This window comes from Sprattus sprattus (assembly GCF_963457725.1).
Source record: "Sprattus sprattus genome assembly, chromosome: 16".
NCBI lineage: Eukaryota > Metazoa > Chordata > Actinopteri > Clupeiformes > Clupeidae > Sprattus > Sprattus sprattus.
In genome coordinates this window covers 22,768,226-22,785,491 of record NC_137914.1, presented here as the reverse complement: position 1 = coordinate 22,785,491, position 17,266 = coordinate 22,768,226, and the positions used below count along the sequence as shown (strand labels likewise).

Genomic DNA, 17,266 nt, shown 5'->3' with positions numbered 1-17,266 from the left:
AGCCACAAACCAACAAAACAGTGCTTAGGAGGAAGATGTTGGTGATTGTTGGTGTCTTTGGTGCAGGCTCAGACTGGCAATCTGGCGAATGCCAGATGGGCCAGCCCACCTAGTGGTCTGCAAGGACACCAGCAATGTGGGGAAAAAAATTGAGGGAAGAAAAATGCAACCTGCCGCTTGCGGCCCACATGACGTTGGAACAGTCCATCTCACTGGGGGTTACAGGTGCAGGATTTGCTACTGTCATCAATTCCCCACACCTCTTCAGTGGATCTGTCCATCCATGTAATGTCAGAGGTCAGGTGGGAAATAATCAAATCAAGACAGAAAGAGGCAATTATGAAGATAGCAATCGAGAATACAAATGGATAAAGGTCCCAAAGAGAGAAAAGGTGGAGCGGTAGAGGTCATAGTGAAAAAGAAAAAAAAAATATCAAGGCTGATGCTGCAAAAAGATTTATAGTCAGTCAAAATGAAGCGCACCAGCACCAAATGGAGAGGCAGGCTGATTCCAGTGGCCAGCAGGGGCAGGTTATGAAGGCCGCCGCTGAGGACGAGCGCCATGACAACATCTCAGGAGACACTGCATCTAGGACTAGTGACAGTGTTAACAGAGCTAGAGTTTGAGAGCTAGAGAGCTAACGAGTTTGATTTGTTCTTTAAATACCATCCAAACCAGAACACAAGAAACAGACATGTAAAGGAGGCGTTTCAATACAAGAATGACATTGTCCATGGTTCTGAACCAACTGCTGCCAACTTAACATGGATTGCTAGCCTACCTAGCCTAATTGCCGGACTATAAGCCGCTACTTTTTTCTCACGCGTTGAACCTCGTGGCTTATACAATGACGCAGCTTATTTATGGATTTTTCCCACTTTCACAAGCATAATGCCTGAGGGGAGGCAAACAGTAACTCTGCCTAAATGAAGGGGGCGTGCGAGAGCCTGAAACCGGACTTTAAATCGAAACGTGAAATGTTAAATAATGGGAGATCAATGCCGGAGCTAAAAGGTATGCTTCAAACGACGGGACAGAAAATAACTTGATCGACAACTCACATTTAAAACCAACTTGCTTTTGAAAAATGTTGGAACCTCAAGAATGGATTTGGCTTTAGACGAAGAGCGGAGACTAAAGCATGAGCAATATTCGCTAACATTACATTGATATCAGAGTGAGCCCTTGCTCTATAGATTTCCCATTATTTCTCTTAGGTATGTTTATATCTATGTGTAGCCATTTAACATTCCACAAGTGGTTGTAATCACGTAGAACCCAAGACTGCTTTTTCAATGGTGAGATGATTTTGAAAATTTAAACTTTGCAGTTTAAGTTGTGTTTCCTGGTTTGTTACTGGTTATCGAATTGCTGTGCTAGCTAAGGAAACTTTAAGTAACCTAAGCATAAATGATTTCAATGGAAGAGTTATATTTGCATGAAATGATAGCTAGTTATCTAGTATCCTCGATTTAACTCATAAAATTATAATGGGAAGGGGTAGAAGCCCTCAGGGTGCCTATGCAACTTCGTATGAAAGAGTTCATTTTCACACATATTAATACGAGTTCATCACAAGCTAGCAGCTGCCAACTGTACCTTACCTATATGTGTAAAAAATGATAATATGAAATATGATAAACAGTAGACAATGTGCAAGCTGCCAATTGAATGATGATTTTATGTTGCTTGTGCTTACACCTTTGGCTAAAACAACACGGCGACACAATTGTCTTTTATTCTTTTATGGTCGAGATCGGATATTTTGAACTCAAACCAGTTCCAAACAGAAGTGCCCCCTTTTTAACCAAATCGTCATCATCCTGCTCTTGAGCAACATCACTTTCTGCGTGATAACTTATCCTCGATTGTTCACTTTTGCACTTATAGTAAGCTATATATTTGTATAATATTAGTACGTTGCATGCCTACGAACTGTTCTTGTCGTGCCGTGTTTCGTTAAAGCCTGTGTAAAGTTAATTTGTTTTCAATGTACCGGTAGGCACCTGCGGCTTATAGACAAGTGCGGCTTATTTATGTTCAAAATAAGTTTTTTTTTTTTTTTAATTCAGTGGGTGCGGCTTACATTCAGGTGCGGAAATTACAGTATGTTATAAATAGCCTGATATTACAGTGTGTGTGCTGGGGCCAGTCCAGACAGAATTGCCAGTGCTGAATTTTGTTCAAAGTCTGACCCTATTCTGGTGGGGTTTTAAGATAGCATTGGGTCATTTTAATTAGAAAAAGCTGTCAAAATGACTTGCACTAGTAGGTTTTGACCATTATTATATGCTTATGTGTTAAATACCTGGCTAATTTAATCATATATTTCATATGCAGCACCAGAGAATACTTTAGCCAATTAGATAATGAAACACCCACGGGCTGCAAAACGAGGGGAGGCAAAACGAGGAAAGGTGAAAGGTTTGCAGGGAAATCCGTCCCACTAGAATGGACATGTACCATGAGAGTCTATTTCCCTCACCAGTTCACTTCACATTCTGTACCATGAGAGTCTATTTCCCTCAACAGTTTACTTCACATTCAGTGTTTCCTCTTTTCCAACTTCTACAATAGATCAAACACCAAATTTCCAGTTGCTAATGGAGAGGTTTACACAGAGGAGAGAGGGGTTCTTGTGTGGGAGGCCTGCCAGACATTACATCATTTAGAAGTTACAAGGAAAAAGGTGTTGCTTTGGAAGGAACTCATTTAAATGTGGATCTCCCACGTCGGTTCACGGACACAGCCCAGCATTGCGCTGACCCAACCCTGTCCGTGTGTAGAATCTTTTTCTAAAAAATGGATTATTATATTAGCTTTAGGTCATGCATTGCAGGGTTTGCGTGTTGCCAGCAGTGTTGCCAATCAATGACATTCGGGCCTATAGTGTAAAATCAAATGACAATAGTGTGCCTTAGCAAAAACTCATCAGTGCTGAGACAGACGGAACTGAAAAGCTCTCAGCTGCCACCAACATATTTCCACTGAGTGCACCTGCACCTGCACCTGTGCTGCTCACTGCTTCAAGGGTGCTTCTCACGGAGTGCCAGGTCAGGACCTCTCCAGTGTGGATCATGAGGTTGAGGGCCTATCATGATCTGTGAGTGTCTATGGGGGCTGGTTTTTATTTGTTATTGTTTGAGCCAGTCATCAAGTATCTGATTGACTGTGTAGGTAGAGCTAGGTGATTTATTTCAGTGTGGCTAAAGTGTTTTTCAAACATGGGACTGAGCAAATCTTCAAAACTGTATTTTTCATGGATCCTGTTAGAAGACTTGGTAAACTTTCCTTGAACCTTGCTTCATAAGACTGATATAACTGTGTCATAAACACAGTTATAAACCCACACGTTCTGCCTTGTCATTAGTCATCATGCTGATAGCCATTGATGTGAGAGTGTCATGTTAACACTAGCAATAATTGTCATGACAGCTCTCAATTTTAGCTGTCAGTTTTTCAGAATTTAAGCTGTCGTGACAGCTTATGCCACATGGTAATGAGCAGTCATATCATTATACTGTCATGACAAGTACCGATGATGGTGCTATGGCACTCATATATCCGTGGTCACTGAGTACCATAACTTCTTATGAAGGCATATGACATCCGCCATTATATGATGATGTAAGGCTTATAATATATGTGTGAGTGTGTGTGACTGAGTTTTGCAATCTTCTTCAAATATCATGTGCTGATACGGTAGGCCTGTGAAGAGGTTGTGGGACTCACCATTTTCTCTTGCCTTCTGTATGAAGGCGTCGACGCCGCTCTCCCCGTAGCTGCCCTCCGAGGCCACGGTGGAGACGTAGTTCCACCGCATGAACCTGACGATGTCCACCATGGCCTGCGCCTGATAGGTGTCTGGGGGCACCACGCGTGAGAAGAAGTCGTAGCGAGTGTTGTCACTCAGCTCGGGAGCCGTGGAGGCGTAGCTCACCTGGGGAATCTGCAAAAACAAGACCGAGCAAGAGTGAGCAAGAGAAGACACGCTAGACAGCTGACGCGAGCAATTCATTCTGGGTTGGCCGACAGTGAGGTCTTGTTTAACTACAAACATCAAGTGCTTTGGCTTTCTGTAGGCAAAAGAAGTGTATAACCACTGTTTCTCTTCCTGGAACTGGGCAACCTACCAAATAAGACAAGTGAATTATTACAACACAGCCAAAAAAACTGCTTCACACTTTAATACAAGGTGAGTGCAGAAAAAAGGGTAGATAAGAAATGAAAAAATTACAGAATATTTTGTCTTTGAAAAAACCTTCAAAGAGAACCCACGTTCCATTAAATGTGGTAGCGTAAAATAAACACAATACACAACACTTTTTCCCTCTCATAATTGTTAGCCTAGTGTTCAGATATATAAAGAGAAGTGGTTAAAAGAGAAGAACTTCAGCATACTCTTCATCCCATTTACAACTATTTCCAAATGTTTCCCTCCCTTCCTTTTGAGCAAATATTATCTGACAATATGTTTGAGTCGGCCATGTTATTAGCCTCATCTTGAACCAATGTTAATTCAGTGGGACTCCTGAGAGAAGTCTATTTTCAATGGTGTTTGTCAAGTATTTTCACACTGATTTTATGTCTACTCGTTATAAATTCAGACAGCATTAAATTAGATTTAAGGACTATGTCCTGCAGCGAGCGTGTGCATATTAAACATCATTATAATGGCCATTTTCATTTGCCTTTGGAACAAAAAACAACATTGAGTAATTCTGAATGCATTCTTACATATTATTTTTTAAAATAACTGATATAATCTTTCAGCGGCAGTCCAACAATTCTCTGTATATATAATTAAAACGTTTTTTTTTTTTTTTATCAATTGTGAAGGGAAAAAGGCTTTAGGGGGGAAAAATAATGAACCAAAATAAATACTTTTAAAGCACAGTACTCAAAGCCAGATAAAGCCAGTGAACACAGGGTTGGTGTGTCAGAATTTAATATCTCTTCATTCCAGGGCATACGGCTGCTGCATCTAGGTGGCATTCTCCTCATTCAGTCGAAAACAACCAACTGGCAAACCATTTTTTAGATATATTATTACTATTATTATTATTATGACCAGTTGTTTAATCCTCTTTACCACACATAATGACCAAATAATTATTAAATATTTGTGTGTCCATACATTTAAATCTTTTTCGAATGACCCAGTGGCAGTTGTGTGGAGAGCTATGTGGGAAAGTGCCTGTGATCCGTGGCAGTGCGGGGCTGTCTGCTGTGTGCTAGATCCCCCGTGGAGAGAGTCTCCACCCCCACCATCTCCAGCTACATGGGGCTTTGATGTTTGCCCCCGCGGTGCTCAGAGGAGAGATAGGCCTGAGCCTAGCACCCACAGAAATCACCACCACTACCACAGCCTGCTCCTCTCGATCTCTCTTTTTCTCTCTTCCTCTCTCTCTCTCTTGCTTCATCTTTCCCCTCCTCTCTCTCATTCCCTGTGTCTTTCTTTCAGCTTCTCTTCCTTTCATGCTCTCCCTACCTTCTTTCTCACTCACTCTCTTTTTACTCTCTCTTTATTCTTTCTCTCTCTCTCACCTCTCTCTGTCTTTCTCTCTCCTCCCCCCACTCACTCTCTCGCTACCATACTCTTTCTCTCTTGACCGCCCCCCTCAACTTTGCCTGCATGTGTGGGTATAATTATGCAAATTTGCAACTGGAGCCATTCTAATTTGCAGCAGGGGCCTCCATATGAAATGCAGTGTTAGCCACGTGAATGGCATTCTCCTGCTTAATGATAGATTCCAGAAAAGGTCAGGCTGGTGTCTTTTTTGAGTCCTTCTGAGAAAACATGAGGAAATGGCTGCAACGGAATCAGCCTCTTAGCGGCCTACGCTTTCATCATCGCCACCTGTTGCTTATCGATGTCACACATTGCCATGCTTTTACAAACGTGAAATGCTAAAAGATATATATCAGCCATGTCCCTTCATTGTTGTTGTTATGTGTGGTGCTGTTGTAAGTTTATATCATTACATCAGACGGATCATTTGAACAGTTTCTCTTCTGTCTGTTTGTCTGTACATACAATGCAGCTGTCATTACCATCCAAACAGAGAAAAAAAACTCATAGCTTTGCTGGACATACAGTATTGAACAGGTTGGGTTTGTTGCCTACAGACATGGAGATGTGAGTCTGCATGGTAAAGAAAGTATATGCTTGTTCTTTCTGTTGTGTAAGCATGCTGTGCGTTGGGACAAACAGAGTTGATTATTAATGGGATATAAATCATGAGAGTAAAGAGAAGGGGGCATGCTCATGGGAGCCGCAGGTAAATAATCAATTCATGTCTGCCGCATTTTTATTTACATTGAAAAATAGGCTCACTTCTCAGATCTGAAGATGGGAATGGGGGGTCTCTGGATTCGGGTGCTTTGAAGTTATGAGGGAGGGCTTTGTTTGTCTGCAGCCTCTTCACTAAAGGTAATTAAAGTGCTGCTCGTCGGCATTAAAGCCTCACAAACAATGTCTTCCTTCAGAGATGCAGGGGGAACCACTTCTGAAGATTTGCATATTAATAGTACACTCACCTTCCTCTTTTAACAACTTTACACAAAAAAAATGTCTTTGACACGCCACATATTCTATTCCGTTTTCCCCGACTTTGATTCATTGTTGTTGACTTTTTTCATGTAGATCTTCTTTTCACCGTCTCTTTTTAAAATATCTGTCAGTTTTAGTCTGCTTTACTCTCTCTTTTTCTCTCTCTCTCTCTCCCTCTCTCTCTCTCTCTCTCTCTCAACAGTGAGGCGCTGTCACTGCCCATCTTTTTTGGTGCCACACAGACTATGATCAATCAGCCTCTCCTCCCAGGGGGGCTTGTCTAAACACAGATTTCACATGGCACGGGCTCACCCGCTGCTAGCTAGCGCATACGCACAAGCGCATGGCTGTACCTGCTCGCTCTGCCACCTCCCCAGCCCACCCCCTTCTTCTGACACCTCGCCAGTCTACTCTGCGACACAGAGAACATTTGATGCACCAAAATGGCAGTTCCTGGGTACTGCTGCCGAGTCCATTACAGTGAATGGCATCTTTTTTTTGCCAAGAAGAGGGGGAAAAAATCTTCGGAAGAAAGTGCGGCCCATCTGTCCATCCTTGTGCTATAAGGTCAAAGTGAGGAGCACGTTGGGTAGGTTTCTGACTCTCTGACTCGAGCCTTTGAGGTGTGCGTTGCAGAGGTTCTGCCCATCATTCTGTGCACACCATTACCTCAAGGCATTTAAGAAAGGAGCCAGAATCCTCATGATGCACTCCTAAAGAAGCTCTTTCTCTTATCCCCCTCTCTCTCTCTTTGTAATCTGGATGAGACAACTGATGAGTGAGGGGGAAAAAATATCCCCATCCCGCAAATGCGGCAGCAAACAGTTCGGGACGTTTATGAGGGATTACAAAAAAAATGCTAAAATATCAAACTCGTGGGTAGAGGACCATGAAAAAAGGAGACAAGACATTTTTCATTCTACAGATCCTCCTCTCCCCCCACCATCCCTGACACACACACACACACGCAGACACACACACGCAGACACACACACACACCCCACACACACACACACACACACACACACACACACACACGCACACACACACACGCAGACACACACACACACGCACACACACACACGCAGACACACACACGCAGACACACACACACACACACACACACACACACACACACACACACACAGCATCCCAGCATCCCAGCCCAACATCATTATCCCTACAGTATTTCAGCACCCATTCAATTTGAAAGAGCCAGGCTGACAAGCTTATCTAAGATTTCTGTTTGTGAGATCTGGCCCCTGGGGAGAGCGATAGTGCTGAACTGTGGTGTTCGCAGTAATGGTACACATACACTTTTTCCGCTCTGACAGGGGAGTCGGAGCTCACCCTCCCCCGGACCAGCCAGAGCCAAGAAGGCAGCGGCACAGAAAAGCCCCGGCTTTCTGCAGGGTAGATAAGGCCCTGTGCTGATCCTGCGCTCACTGAAAACTGAAAAGGGAGACAGAACCAGGTGAGGAAAATATGTTCCGTCGTATCCGAGAACCATATCTCACATCTTACAATGTCAACAGCTTGGATCTAACCATTGCGGATGTTTGTTTTGCTCACTGTGATTTTGTGGCTTTGAACGAACACCAAGCAGGCAAACATGGAGTTGCTCAAACACAATAATTTTGTCATTTATATGCACTGTGTTTGAATATCTGTAAGCAAACATGTAGATATGTATATACATACGTACATGCACTATGTGTTTTGTGTCTGTGTGTGTGAGAGTATGAATGTTTGTTTGTTTGCATCCTCCTATTTGTCTGTTTGTTTACTTTCCATGACATTTCCTCCATGTCCTGGAAAATGGATGGGATAAAGATGAATGGGAATAGATACAGTGTCCCACATTCAAAGGCTTCTGCTGAAACCCTTTAAATGATCCATCCCTCCCAAGCCCATCCATTTGGATTTAAATGGGTTTGGGAGATATGCTTAATTACTGCTATGGAATTTCTTGCAGACTTCTGATGCTTTTCTAATGTTCAAATAATTTGCTTTAAATAACTGTGGCTTTTTAAAAATGCAATAAGTTAATTTGGCATAACATCAATGAAGAATTAATGATGCTCATTAGAAGTATACAGAAATACTATACATCTGTTGTGTATTCTGGCAACAAACTCTTGGCTAGCAGAGAGAGAGAGAGAGAGAGAGAGAGACAGAGAGAGAGAGAAAGAGATTATTTGAACAGGAATATATTTCAGTTGGTTTTATTAAAACATATTTTAGGCAGGGAAAGAGAAGAAGTGACTGTATTTGTGAAGTGAAATGACTTAGCATCAGCGGATTGGATCCATGTGTTTGAAGTGGCCCTTTCAAAGTGATTAGTCAGGGCATTTACTTTATGAATTAAATGCACCAATATCCACTCAGTTTTCCACTCAAGTACAGAAAGCAGCACAACATCTGTGGCCAAACATTTAGTGAGCACTTAGCGTGTTTATGAATCAGACACTAGAAACTGATTTCATATTACCCCCCATACACTCCTTTCATTAATTCATTAATTCATTAGGTTGCCTAGTAATGGGGACACTGCTGAGCCTCACGCCGCTCTGTCTTGCATGTTTTCGTTTGATTTTGTTCTATTTTTGTATTTGACAGTTTAGTTTAGATTAGTTTAATCGCTATACATAGCCATGGTTTTTTAGATCTTTTTTTCTCTCCAGGTGGCCTGTATTGTAAGGTCTGCAAGCACTACCTGAGACCAGTCTGTAGCTATTATTCCAGTGGGTTGAAGAGCTTATTTAGGTTACTGCCTGTTTTTTTGATACTTCTGAAGATTCCCAAGGAAGAATATTAAATAATGACAAATACCAAGAAGCAAACTAGTGGCAAAGCCCAGAGGAAGCAGCAAGCTACTCCGGCTGCCTGCCAAAGCATCCCAGCCACTAGTGGAAAGCCAGGCCTGGTACCGTAGCTCTGAGAGACATCCGTCACTACCAGACATTCACTGAGCTGCTGATCCACAAGGTGCCCTTTCAGCGTCTGGTCAGAGAGATCCAGACTTACCTCGTTGGTCTGCTCGAGGCCACCAATCTGTGCGCCATCCAATGCCTGGAGTCACCATCATGGCCAAGGACATCCAGCTGGCTTGTCTCATCCGTGGGCGGGGGGGATGTCCTTAAATTCTCAAGATTATCCTTTAACCCTCAAATTTACACACCAAAACTGTGGAGCCCTATCAAAAAAGTAGGCTATTACAGAGATGGGCTCAGTGGAAATTTTCTTCTGTAACTTCTATGATCTTCCCTGTGCCATGACCCTTGGATTGGGTGATTTATCTGTGTCTATTACTGGATTACAGTTTGTAACTATTTAATTTGTTTGTTGTGATGTAAAGTGCTTTGAGCTGCATTCTTTGTACACACAGATATCATCTTGCTGAGAAAATGTCCCCTTCCCCCTGCGCGCGGATGCGCGCGTGCGCACACACACACACAGAAACATAATTTCAATCCAACCATTGATGAAGTGTATTCACAGTCACTAGTTACATATACATGTATTGATTGTACAACAACCTACTGATGAAGAACATAACACCTTCTGATCCATTGTGTCTTCTAGCCACCCCCCCCCCCCCCACCTACACACACACACACACACACACACACTCTGTGTTAGCCATTATATGCTGAATTCATAACCATGAGCATCTTGTGCCTCCTCCAAGTAGTATTTCATCAGTAGGCAGATGAATTCCTGTGCAATGCAAATTGGTACTGTTGGTATGTAAATTGATCTGTGCATTGCCCCTGCTGCTGATGGGACCGCCAAGAGTGGGTCTGAAGAGCTCCACAAAGCAAATTGGAAAGATGTTCCCTATTGTAATAGCCAGGAGCAAAGGAAAACATACTTGCATTGAATTATACATATTTTCCCATGAGGTTGGAAACCCTTCCCAGAGCTTCTTTGCTAGAGACATGTCTGAGCTGTGCTTTGGCCAAATGTAGATAAGGGATTAGGATATGTGCTTAAGCAGCATTCATGAGGAAAACATGTTTATAGGTCCTTAGTCTGAGGCTCAGTCTGGTGAAGAAGATGACTCTCTCCTTAGATTTCCTGCTTAGGGTTAGATTTCCACTTACTTCTCTTCACAGGACCAGTTTAATGGACTTTAAAACAAAAGTTTGCAGGAGGAGTGTACCTCGATTATCCCTGAGGACGGGTCCCACTGGTCCACTTCAGTGCTGAACGAGAGCGTTAGCTTCCCTCTTCCCCTGCATCAGTTCAATACAGCACCACACTTCACTACCCGTTGCCTCCCTCCCTCCCTCCCTCCCTCCCTCCCTACCTTCCGTCTCACTGCCACATCTTCAGTCATCCTTCTCTCTTCCTGAGAGGCCCCAGAGGGACAGGGGGAACTCAGTGAGACAAAAGCCGGAAAAAAACACCCAGCAAAATGATCAAAAAATGTCTGGCTAAGTTGGAAGAAGGGCTTTACTTCCTTTCTCTTTTTTTCTATTTTTTGGTAAGGTTGAAATTTTAAAAAGCTTTTATGGAGAATGTATAGAGTTCCCTGTTAATATTGCTACTGTTTTTGAGCACTCCTCCAGTTGTGCTACAATCATAGGTGCAATCATCCAACCTCCCATGTATATTCTTCAGCAGGGCTTACAAGTGGTGCTATCATCATGTGATTGCTTAGTAATGAGTACTCACGCCTCAAAATTGTGGATTATGTGTATTTTTCACATTTCACATTTTTTTAGTGCTGCGAAAAAATGGGGCCACCATCTTTCACCAGACACAAATGTACACACACACACACACACACACACACACACACAGACACAATACATTTGCAAGGAATTATCAGATGACAAATGAATGTACATATGGCAAGGGATGGTGTGCTGATTTATTACAAACTGGAAAAAAAAAAACTTTCTACACCTAAACACACAGTGAGAATGCAAAGTCCACAGTCATTCTTCAGAGCTACCATCTTGCCAAACGAGTGTTGTCAATCGAATAAAACAAATTAATGGCACAATTTGCTGATTCCTCTGAAGACTGACGCTTGCTATAATGGATTTCACGCTTAATTTATGTCTAATTAAAACAAAAGAAGTATATTTAAATTCAAACACTATTGTTTAATAGCATCTTTTCAACTTTGAACACAGATTCTGTCATGTGAACTACAGACTTCCAATAAACCATCCAGGCCACCAAAATTGACTGTTAAGGGAATGTAGTGATATTCATTTTGATCTGAAATGGTCCTTTATATTTAAAGTCCTCAGGTATTATATTAAAGGCATTGGCATTGACCAGTGCTATTTTGTGTGGGATTTAACGAGAGTCCCTAAAATGTGTGTCTTCTCAATGCCTTAACACTAAAAGGTCTATATCCCTCGTCCGGGATATTTTTTTTTTTGAGTTTTCGTCTTAGAGACATAAAAAGAACAACCACGGAAACATTGAACCCTTTTCTAATATTATTGCTGAGGTCTTCTAGAATAGAATCATATATTCCATTTGTGCATCAATGTTTTTAGTTAAGCAAAATGTACAAAAACATCCAGGCATGTCAGTCAACTTAGAAAAGTCTAAAAGGCCTTGGACCTTAGAGTGTTAACAGCCATTTAATAAAGGGTTTGTAGAATTGGTGAAATATCTGTAATTTGCCCATTGCACTGCAGTCTTCCTGCAGTTTTCCCCCAGTCACACTACTCATTATTATCTCTAAGTGACTTTTTCCTGGCTTCACTTGTCCTCTAATAGGCGTTTAATTCTGTACAGACAAAAATATGTGCAGAGGATCGATTCCTCTCCTGACATTCCAAACATTGTCGCTGGGGCTGTGACAGCTCAGAATTAACAGAATTAACAGCCTAGTTTCCGCAGTTTCTCTCTTCGCCCTCTCTGAATGTAAACACAAACCAAATGCCTATATAAAAAAGCTGAACATTGCAGTCTAGAAACAGAATATTAAATACTGTATTTGGCCCGTACAGGAAAAAAAAACATGTTTACATATTAGGCTTTGGTGATCTTTTACAAAAAATATGCAGTCTTTCTTTCTGTTCAACAAAAAAGCACCAAAAACAGAATGACACTTCTGAGGTTTTCTAATGATTTCCTGCATCCATATAGTTTGAATCTCACATGGACTTGCATTTAAATGTTCTGTGCGTGTATCCACGCTGGGAATTTATGGCTTGAAAAGCTTAAAGTGGAGGTGTTTGTTTTTCATGCCACGGCGCCTGCCCCGAGGTCCTGACTGGCGCGTGTACAGCCAGGGTGTTGTAATGGGAAGGGTGACAAGAAGGACGTGTGTGTGAGTCATGTGCTGAAAGGAGAGAAGGTGGGATGCAAAGTGAAAGCACGAAACACGGGCGAGATGAAATGTGCTTGGGGCTTGACTGGAAATGAGACAGGACTCATCGCTTTGACTTTGAGGAAGTTAAAGTATGAATGAATCGTGTACATGTGAAGTGCCCCTAACTGTAATGCTGCCTGGTATCATAATGTTGACAGATGATGCCATAAATGTAACAATATCAGAAAAGGACGATTAGCAAAGTGTGAAAAATAGCAAATTAGTTACACTTCTTGGGAGAGTAAGGCAAAGAGGACAACAATGTGCTTTAATATTTTACCTCAGTGACCAATAGACTATTTACTTCAAGCTCTTCTCACATGGCATACCAAAAGTTCAACTTTTGAGATCAAATAGTGGGGCACACCTTACCATGGTCAGATGGTGTTTAGTTAAATCAAACTATCAGTATTCTCTTCAGCTATCAACATTCAAATCCAATTATTTCTCCCAGCACCAGCCAAAGATGGGTTCCCATCTATTAGAAATCTATGGATGTCTTGTTTTTTGTGGGGCAATGAACTGTTATTTCAAACATTGCATGATAACACTTCCCTTCTCACCTTGCATCGTTAGTTTAATAACTAAAGGTCATTACAACAGATGGAAATATCAGCAAGACATTTTCCAAGCCAAAACAAAAACGTTTAAAACCACACTGACAGAGACAAACAGATAAATAGAAACATACGTATGACCACTTTTACAATCTGTAGAGTCTTCCTTTCTTTGAAAGTAATCTACATGCTCAAAACACAGACATGGCTGTGCTCATCACGCTCAGTTCACAGGAAGACACATTACACAGGCCTTAATATATTGTAATTATTTCGAAATCTAATCCTAGTAAAAGTACTAATGAGCTGTTACTTTTTGTTACTGAGTATCACCTTGCATATACTAGCATAATTTTCAAGGAACAAGGGCCATAATGACCATGGAACAAGGGCTTGCTTTAATATCACAGGCCTGCATACTGCAAGCGACAGCATTCTGCGCAAGCATCTGGTAGTGCCAATAAAAGACTTGACTCATTTGTTCTCAGAGTGGCGGCGGCCATCTTTATCATTGGTAAGCACTCAGCACAGAGTCAGATGCTTGTGCGGGGGCCAAGAAAAAGAAATTACAGCGGTGGTCATATCCAGTCAACACTGCCGACTTCTCCCCCGTGGCTATGGACTCTGACATTGATAAACATTACAGTGTCTGTCTAATAACCACAAGCCTGTCTAATAACCACAAGCCGGCGCTTGCACATAAGCGTATCACAACTAAGCTTACAGACAGACATCCCCACTTCTCTGTTTATTTCAAGTCGACACTTTGATCTGACGACAATGTATATGTAAATGGATTCATCCCTCATTGTAACTGTGGTTTCAGAAAGAATTATCCATATAAGCAAAATGGGAATAAAATGCAGACCTCAAACTTTCTGCACGGCCTATTGTGAAAAATGTAATCATTGTTCTGAAAACATTCTCATAATTATCAAGCAGAAGGGGGCCATGACAAGAGAGTAGCAATTACAGAGGATGGTTGGAGATGCATGTTGTGCCGCCACCTGCTTCAAGGTAATTCTTATTAAACAGCAAGGCAAAGGTAATGAATTCTGAACTTGATGGATTCCAGGCACTTCCAAAACTTGAATGCAATGAGAGGGCTTTGGGTATGACCAGAATGCAGCTGAGGATGGTTAAACAGGGTGCCGTTTTAATAAGGGAGAGCAGGGCCTCACGATTCGTGTATAGGTGGTAGTTACAGTTATACAGTTAAGGTACTTAGATTTTATTTTTGTCCAAAGCAAGGAGGTGGAGGAGAAGGAGGAGGAGTAGCAGTAGTAGTAGGAGTAGTAGTGGAAGTAGTAGTAGTAGTAGTAGTGGTAGAAGTACAAGTAGTTGTAGTAGCAGTAATAGTAGTAGTAGTAAGTCATGCTCACACGAATTTGGAAATTGAATTGAAAAGATAAACATAATAAAACTCAATCACTGATCCAAATATGCATTCACTGATACTGCCAATAAGAAGGCAGGCTTGTGTGACTGGATGCATGATGGTGTGTCTATGTCTTCTTCTAGACCTTTGTCTCAGAGCACAGAGTAATGGAAAGAGGCATTTCACTTTACTTTGTGTTATTCAACTGCTGAAGCTTAGCTTTACTGCATCAGTTGTTGTTCCTTTGGGACTGGCTGAATGGTCATGGACAACAGTTGTCTGGTTACTTGATAAAACAGCTTTAGGAGGTTGAGTTCCAAATGTGACTTAAAAGTGTGAGTAAAAAGCATGTTAGGTAAGGACACCTAGCCTTGTGACACCAGCCTACGTATTTCCGCCTGATTTGATTTCAAGCTCATACGTAGTCTGGCCCAGCCCCGCCTAACATCGTTTCCAGGCTTCACCCTACAACCGCACCAATCAGCGAACAGTTCAGAGCTGTGACGCAAAACTCGCCTTGCCGAGGTGCATGTAGTCCAGCGGAGTTTGTAGTTTACCAGCATTGCCTCAACTCTCAAGAACATCAGAAAATTAAAAGGAGAACAAGAGGATTGTCTTGTAAGTTTTATGATTGGAAAGGACGTCGTAGCTCTTCTGCAAACTGGCTTTGGGAAGAGTTTAATCTACCAGATGGCCCCGTTAGAAATGGAGAGACTGGGGAGAGTGAGACCGAATGCTTACCAAACGTTGCTGATTGGTTTAGGGAACTCCAATGATTTTAAACCTCAAGCTAAGCACCCGCCCATCTCGGAAACGAAAATGCATGGGGTTTTGCCAGACTGACTGACGGAAAGAAATGGAGTCACAGGCTGGTAATCATAGATATCTTAGATAAAGGCTAGATGGTTTATGGCGGACTCTTGAATGTCTGCACAGGAGGCCATTTTGAGGACAGTATGCTTCCGGTAGGGATCAGTGGTACGTTAGGTAACGTCAGTGATCTTCACAATCGTTTACACTCTTATCTCGCGAACATTTTTGACGGATTCACAAATGACTTGATTTACAATCGTCATTACCTTGGTAATATGTTGAAATGTCCAGCTTAATTGTGTATCACGGCTATTGTGTATCAGTCATTTGACATCAATTGGCGAGTAATTGTTCTTTCTTTTCAATATAACTTAAGTTGCACATAATAAAACTGAAGTTGCACATGATTTCCAATCGGGTTGGTTTGTTAAACATCTTACATTATGATTTCGACAGGAAATTGCTGACTTTATTGCCAATGAAGATGCCAGAATTTTGTGCAACCTGCTCTATTGAACACTCCCTTGAAACGAGACCTGTCAGAGACCTGTCAATGTTATTTTCATATGAAAACCCATGTTTATAATTCTTCATAAGTATGTAGTGCCATAAGAAATATCTTACGTTTATAACAATCCAACCCGGTCGAAAATCGGTTGAAAATTGAGCAAGTTCTGGTTACTTAAAAAGTACCACTACCAACACAATGTTAAGGGGGAGTGAGCTATACTGTCCTCAAAATGGCCGAAATGTGCGGACATTCGGCTCCGTCGGCCAGAAACGCAAGCAGGATATCTAGCCTTTATTATAGATATCTATGCTGGTAATGGCCAGGCTAAAGGACACCGGCTAGGAACTTGAAAAGCCTTGCAAGACTTCATAGCACATCAAGCAACTTTCACTGACTGTGAATGTGACTGAGACATCAACACAATACAGTGAGGCTCCATTTTGAAGTGTTAACTAAATAGGTACATTTTCATTCATGCTCAGTAGCAATGTGCTGAATGCACCCAGTTCTAGAGCCTACAAGAGAGTGTTTATCAATGGTTTAGAGAGTTGTGAGGTTAAGATGTTTCTGACTGTGATTACACTTTCACTGTCTTTCTCTCTGCTGATGTATTAAAAGTTATCAAGTGGATGTTAACTAATGAAAACCGGAATGATAAAATATGTTTATTGAGAATCTTTTTCATTAAGACGAGACAGCAACAACGACAATAAACACTGACTGTGACAAGACGAGAACAAAATGTAGTTTAAAAAAACTAAAATCTTACCAAAATCTCAGTAAGGTGGTTGTGTTACATTGTGTATGCTGTGTTTTATAGCCAAACAAGTTCACTAAGCTAATAGTGCTAGGAAATGATTGTAAAGGAGCTAAAAATGAGCGGCAAAGGTAGTAGGATTATCAACACATAACGTTACATGGACTAGCATCTCTCAACAATAGGGCATTGCTTACATTAGATGGTTTTTCTACTGAGAAAGAAGTTGAGTCCCAGCTTTTGCTTAAAGGTAAAGTATGGAGTATTTAGGGGGATGTGTTAGCAGAAATGGAATATAGTTTTCATTCGTGTATAACCACCTGACACTAAGAGTCATTGTGTTTTTGTTA

The 17,266-nt window shown here is 41.6% G+C and overlaps 1 protein-coding gene across 1 annotated transcript in view; it reads right to left on the bottom strand.

Moving 5' to 3' along the window:
• The window catches only part of LOC308377510 (metabotropic glutamate receptor 4-like), a gene marked incomplete at both ends in the record, with an annotated part of 143,737 nt that overhangs the window by 62,105 nt on the left and 64,366 nt on the right, over positions 1-17,266 (bottom strand). Inside the window, one exon of the mRNA XM_080854198.1 lies at positions 3,734-3,950. Coding sequence (XP_080710324.1) covers positions 3,734-3,950 — 217 coding nt within the window. The remainder of the gene's footprint in view (positions 1-3,733; positions 3,951-17,266) is intronic.